Source organism: Brassica oleracea, chromosome C9, assembly GCF_000695525.1.
Source record: "Brassica oleracea var. oleracea cultivar TO1000 chromosome C9, BOL, whole genome shotgun sequence".
Taxonomy (NCBI): domain Eukaryota; kingdom Viridiplantae; phylum Streptophyta; class Magnoliopsida; order Brassicales; family Brassicaceae; genus Brassica; species Brassica oleracea.
In genome coordinates, this window is record NC_027756.1 from 4,310,717 (window position 1) to 4,317,630 (window position 6,914).

The following is a 6,914-nucleotide window of genomic DNA, read 5'->3' on the forward strand; positions in this document are numbered from 1 at the left end:
GTTGGCACATTAGGTTAATTGGTGTGTGCTTAAACGCGTAATCAAGGATTTGTCTAGGACTCGTGTAATCTTGCATTCTTATATTTTATTATCAGACGACAATTTGTACGAGTAGGGTAATTTTATGCTTTCATATTCCTCAAAACATACTTGAAGAAAAATAACACAATAAGATACTAAATCACATTATTCATGGACCAACACAGATATGAACCCAAATTCATGGTTCATTTGCATATCCGGAGAGAATATATATCCGTGTGCTACACTTTGTATTGAAGATTAGTTTTGGCCTTTCCATAAATTCGGGATAGTCTAGATTAATAAAAAAACATACACAATAAGAGGGAAAATGAGCATTTAATTCCCGAAGTATTTGAAATCGGCAGTTTTAATACTTAAGTATTGCTTGCGCATATTTATTCCTCAACTAATAGTTGACTGCGCAAAATTGAGATCAAAATAGTCAACGGTTAACTGATGAACAGAAAATAACGGTTTCCGTCAACTTTTTAACGGTAGAATATTCTAATCATGATTTTGCGCAGTCAATGATTAATTGGGGAATAAATATGCGCATATAATACTTGAGTATTTAATTTGCCGATTGAAAATACTTGAGGAATTAAAATCTCATTTTTCTCTATATTTCGTATAAGATTGAAAGTCACTAACATCAATCCATTTAAAAAAAACATAAGTAAAAATATTTTCAAGTTAAATAAAATCATTATACGAGATATTTACCTTTAGAAATAGATTGTTGATTTTTTACAATGACATATAAAATAATACAAAATAATTACAGTTACATCGTATTGTTGATGTACTTCATGTTTATATCACTTTAGATGATTTTTAAAATGAAATCGGCAGTTTTAATACTCAAGTATTATATGCGCATATTTGTTCCCCAACTAATCATTGACTGCGCAAAATCATGATTAAAATATTCTACCGTTAAAAAGTTGACGAAACCGTTATTTTTCCGTTCATCAGTTAACGGATGACTATTTTGTTCCCAATTTTGCGCAGTCAACTATTAGTTGGGGAATAAGTATGCACAAGCAATACTTGAGTATTAAAACTGCCGATTTCAAATACTTCGGGAATTAAATGCCCATTTTCCCCGCAATAAGATACTATTATTACGATCTTTTGGATTTCATTCATTTTTAATTATTTTTAGAATCATAAATTTTCATTTTCAAGCCGAAATTATGAAATCGCATTAAAATCACACAATCCTACAATAGTCTCACACATTTCCAGTTTAGTTATAAAATTGAGTTATAATTTCGCATCGTTATAATTTTGTAACTAAACCATAATGTTAATACGTAATCTTGAAATCAAAACTACGTTATGTAATTACGAGATAACAATTTTTATAACTAACAGAAATCAGACAAAATAAGCTATGATCAACTTGTCATGATGATGTTCTTGATTTTGTGAGCTTCGTACACGAAAACTAGATATACCTCGATTCGCTTTCTCTTTAAAATTCTGCCTTCCACAACAGAGATAAACATATAACTTTTTAACCTTAGTATTAGAGAGGGGCACGATATCCTGAAGTTCTAACATATCAGGATCGTGATCCAAGTTTAAGAACCTTAATGAATGTATCTCTGTCACCATTCGTATCTCTAATGCCATAAGACAATGGAAACTTCTTCTTCCAACATAACCTATCTCTTCCAAGCACCACAGCTCCACAAAAACAGTCCTTGAGACAAGTTGCTTTACACCTTTCTTCATCATAATTTGAGTACCTCTTGTAATCCCCTGACGGCCAATTTGTCATCCTCAAAGTCACAAACTCGTAAAGATTTGCATCCTGGTCCTCTGCTGCTGTTTGGTTACTCTCTCGTCCACAAGTTTGCATCTCAAAATCAGGTTTACAATCACCATACTCGTCACTAGGATCCACCAACAGAAACCTCTCGGGGCATTCACATCTTGGCCTATGGTTATATCCTAAAATGCAAATATTATTAAACCCACAAGCTAGATTCCCAAGCTCATTAGCATCAAGATACGGTCCAAACGTCTTTGCACATATGTTCTCCGGTTCAGACCAAGCCAGAGACCATCCATTATCACTATTATTAACCCCTTGCCTCTTGGGATGGTAGTACTGAGCGAAAACCCCGTCGAAATGTAAAACGGCACGGTGATAAAAGTCTTTGGACGGTACTGGATCTTTATTGTTGACATAGAATCTCGTTGTATTGTCTCTCATTACTACATACATGTAGCCTGTCTCGTTGAAAACCAATCGATTCCCGGGATTATGAGGGTCTTTTGTGTTACTTGAGTAGTACGAAAAGTATACATCTGTTTCTGCTAGCGTCTCGCTGTTGAGAGTAAGAAGCTGGAGATCTCCATCGTCAAAGCGTAGCCTGAATCTTCCTTTCTGGAAGCTAGTCTCTTTGAGGCGAGATGAGAGATTCCCTCTAACTTCAATACTCTGCATCATCATCACCATACATCCGTACAAATGTGATGTTTATACTTAAAATAACACATAAGTAGAATAACATAAACTTATAGGTTAACTCTGAGATTATGTTTGCGTTTACATAGTAAAATATTAATTTTCTACTTATAAGAAGATTATTTTTACGTTTTTCGTATTTTCGTTATAAATATTTGCAAAATTTAAACACAAACACCAATCACTGCATGGAAAAAAAAAATGGAAGGAGAAAATTTGTAATGTTGAACTGGTTATATTTACAAATTTTCTCATTATATGAATCCATTAAAAATGGTACTTCCTAGTTTTAAAATGCATATCATACTTCTGTATTGATATTTAAGTCATTTACAGAATTAAGGCATGCTTACAAAATATCAATGTAAAACAAACTCAAGAGTAAGGAGAAATTTGATGTCACAGTTGAGGTCTATGAGATATTAAAACTATATGTCATATCTTTATAAAGACTTACTTGAGTAGGTAACAGAGTGTCTGTGGGGTTAGCGAAGCTAGACCATAAAGCTACATCTGAATCTTCACTTAACAGACGTAAGTTTCCGGCGTCTGTTATTAGCCCGCGAGAAACAGAGCTCCTAGTTTGAGGAAGTGAAGAGCTCCAGAGTTGCTGACCTCCAGGGTCAGTAAGGACAAGACCACGATCTGCGGTTAGCGTAACCTTCGAACCATCAGGGACAAGACCGGTGGTTGTGTTGACGGTTTGTGCATACCACACAATCTTCTTGTCAGGAATCTTGTCGAACCATATGGAGAGAGTGAAACCATCGTTTGGTTGAATCTTGCGGAAGCCAAAAGCAAAGTCACCAGAAGGGGAAAGCCATGAACTGGAGAATTGTTGGGATTCTGAAGCGGTCAGAGATTCTCCGACAGGAACAGATCCGCTGATGATGTTCTGAGACAAAACGACAAGTACTTGTAGTTGTAAAACAAGAACAACTTGGAGTATCCAACAAGAGATAACACCCATTTTGTTCAAGCGAAGATGTAGAGATGATAAGAGTGTTTGTTTGTTTGTTTGTGTGGTGATATGTTTGTTACCAATCAAACGTAGAACAAGGGATAAGATGACTTTAGGGCTTTTTAATTTCTTAAAAAAAAAAAAAAATTATTTCTAAAAAGTAAACGAAACAAACTTTGAATAGTCAGAGAAGTCTTCTCTTGATTTATTGGCACTAAATGAAAAATATTACACATACAAATGTCTATATATATATATATATATATATTCAAACACATGACACCGGACCAGAAGAGAAGGTACTATAAGGAAAAGGGTTAGGAGGATCATGAACTTGAGCCACACCATCAAGCATCTGCGTAACATGTCTCATGTTAGGTCTCATTCTTGGCTCTTCTTGTATACACCATATCCCTATTTTCACATATCTCTCTACCATCTCCATATCGTCAATGGCATCCAAATCGTCTTGGATCAGATCGTCCAACCTCCTATTTTGGTAACAATAGTATGCCCAATCAATGAGAATCACGCTGTCCTCAAGATCGACGGCTTTCTTGCAGCACACGGTTTCCAAAAGCATTACTCCGTAGCTATAAACATCTACTTTGGATGTAATGGGACTGTTCCTGAACCACTCCGGTGCGACATACCCTTTCGTTCCGCGGATGTTCGTGAGTGTATGTGTTTGGTCCATCATTAGAAGCTTTGCTAGACCGAAATCCGAAATTCGAGGGTTGTAATACTCATCTAAGAGTATGTTTTGCGGTTTTATGTCACAATGTATGATCTGCTCGCTGCATTCTTCATGTAGATACAAGATTCCACGAGCAATCCCAATTGATATTCTTCTTCTATCTTCCCAGCTCGGTCTCGGACGCCTGAAGAGAAAATTGGCTAATGTCCCGTGAGGTATGAACTCGTATACAATCATTCGGCTGTGCCCTTCGTTGCAGAAGCCAATTAGCCTCACTAGGTTCTTGTGGTGGATCTGGCCAATCACTTTAACCTCATTCTTGAACTCTTTCTCGTTTTCTTGAGCAACACGGTCTAGTTTCTTGACAGCCACGGTAACTTCAGAATCATTACTAAGTTTTAAAAAACCCTTGTAAACAATCCCAAATGCTCCTCTCCCAAGCTCCTCCATGAAATCTCCGGTAGCTGCTAAGAGCTCTCCGTCGTATGTAAAGACTCTCAGATTCAACTCAACTGCAGCAGCTACACCGATATCTCCACCTTGGTTAGGTTTCTTCTTTGCCGTCTTACTCCTTCCGTACAACGCAAGGAATATGAAATTCACAAAAGCTGAAGTTCCAAGCAAAACCGAACAAGCGATGATTAACCAATCCCTGTCTTTCCCTCTATCTTTAGCACTTGGAGCATCCGCGCCGCCGACTTTTAAAACCTTAATGAGTGTATAACTATTACGTGAATCATAGTTTTCACCATTAGGAGATCTCTGACCATAAGACAATGGAAACTTCTTGGCCCAACATACTCTATCGTTTCCAAAAACAACAGCAGCACAGAAACAATCGTCAAGGCAAGCTTGTCTACACCTTTCCTCATCATACTCTTTGTACATCTGGTAATCCCCGTACGGCCAGTTCGTGCGGTCAACACGAATAAGCTCGTAAGTATTGTTATTACTTGGTCCACAAGTCTGCATCTCGAAATCCGCCTTGCAGTCACCATACTCATCACTAGTATCCAATAATGAGAACCTCTCTGGACACTGACATTTTGGTCTGTTTGTATCTTCCAAACTGCATATACTATTAAACCCACAAGCTACATATTCCCGACAGCTATATCGGGCTTGCTGATCCGACATATATTCTCCGGCACAGCCAAAACTGACTCCCACCCGTTACTTCCTTCCCCTTTGGAATGAGAATATTGAGCAAAAACGCCATCGAAATGTAGAACGGCACGGAGATAGTCGTCTCTAGAAGACACGGAAACGCTTTTAATGAATCTTGTGGAGTTGTCACTTAGAAGAACATACATGTGGCCTGACTGGTTGAAAACTATTCGAGTCCCCGGGTTAGGTTCCTTTGTGTCGGTTTTGTAGTACTGAAAGTATACATCTCTTTCAGCTAGAGTCTTGGAGTTGAGAACGAGAAGCTGAAGATCGCCGTTGTCAAATAGATGTAGCCTGAATCTTCCTTTCTTAAAACTTGTCTCCGTGAGGCGAGATGGCAGATTATTTCCAATCTCTAGACTCTACATACCAAACATCCATCCGTTTATATATATGCGTACAATAACGAATCAATGCTAAAACCACTACCCCTCCGTGACATAACATGTGTTAGGTTTATTTAAAGCTTAGGTTCAGTTTCATTTTGCATTGGTTCGTGTTAGCTCCGGCTCTCAGATTTGGGATATAAACAATTTAGTAAGGTTTCAATAATTCTTTTTTATAAATTTGGAATTTTTGCCTATGTAAATTATTAAAAAAAATTTGGAGACCATAAGCCAATGTTTTATTTCTCCAATACTCAAAGACCCAAAATACCCCTATCCGAATCCAAACGCTCTTACTAATAATGGTAAAACTACTACCCTTTCCTTCTTGCAATCACTAATGAGAAGACTCACCTGAGTAGGCAACAGAGTGTCGGTGGGGTGATCAAAGCTTGACCACAAAGCCACGGTGGAATCTTGGCTGAACAGACCGAACTCTCCGACGTCGGTTATGAGCCCTCGAGAAACAGAGCTACTACTCGGAGGAAGTGAAGAACTCCAATGCAGTTGACCTCGAGGGCCAGTGAGAACCAAACCGCCATCTGCGGTTAGTGTAACCTTCGAACCAGCAGGGACAAAACCGGTGTTCGTGTTGACCGCTTGTGCGTGCCAGACGATGGTTTTGTCGGGAATCTTGTCGAACCATATTGAGAGAGTGAAACCATTGTTTGGTCTGATCTTGCGGAACCCTAAAGCAAAGTCACCGGAAGGGTATCTCCATGAGCTAGAGAATTGTTGGGACTCTGAAGCTGTGAGGGATTCTCCGACAAGAACGGATCCATTGATGATGTTTTGAGACAAAACGACAGGTGTTTGTAGTTGCAGAAGAAGAAAGAGATGGATTATCGACCAAGTAAGGAATCCCATTTTGCTTAACGAATGATGGTTGAGATTATGTGTGTGTTTACTTATAGAGTTAGGTTTAAGTTGATTAGTTCATTACAACAGAACGTATAAAAAGGGTTAAGAAGACTTATTGAATATTTTATTCTAAGTCAATTGTCAGATCTTAAAGAGTCAATAGTCTTTTCCTCCATACAATTCTGAAAATGTGGTCTATACGACTTATCTTCCTTGGGTTTGCCTTTAGGTGGCAAAAATGAACATTGATTCTTTTTTTTTTGAAAACTGAGTCTTTTAAAAAAAATTGAAACTCTTTGTAGTTAGTTTTGTTTGTAAGTGCAAGATGACACAACAATA

General features: G+C 37.8%; 1 protein-coding gene and 1 pseudogene across 1 annotated transcript; both read right to left on the minus strand.

Annotated features, from left to right (window-relative positions):
• Positions 1–1,466: 1,466 nt before the first annotated feature.
• On the minus strand, positions 1,467–3,563 carry LOC106313343 (G-type lectin S-receptor-like serine/threonine-protein kinase RLK1). The gene is made up of 2 exons (XM_013751138.1): positions 2,961–3,563; positions 1,467–2,476 (listed from the first exon to the last, which is right to left on the minus strand). The coding sequence occupies exons 1-2, from the start codon at positions 3,471–3,473 to the stop codon at positions 1,592–1,594; spliced, it is 1,398 nt and encodes a 465-aa protein (XP_013606592.1). The 5' UTR covers positions 3,474–3,563; the 3' UTR covers positions 1,467–1,591.
• Positions 3,564–3,732: 169 nt separating this feature from the next.
• LOC106314144 lies at positions 3,733–6,714 on the minus strand (annotated as a pseudogene).
• Between the last annotated feature and the right edge of the window lie 200 nt (positions 6,715–6,914).

Coding starts and splice junctions, on each gene's coding strand:
- LOC106313343 (XM_013751138.1), bottom strand. CDS start 3,473: ATGGGTGTTATCTCTTGTTGGATACTCCAAGTTGTTCTTGTTTTACAA. Junction 2,477..2,960: donor ACACTCTGTTACCTACTCAA/GTAAGTCTTTAT, acceptor ATGATGATGCAG/AGTATTGAAGTTAGAGGGAA.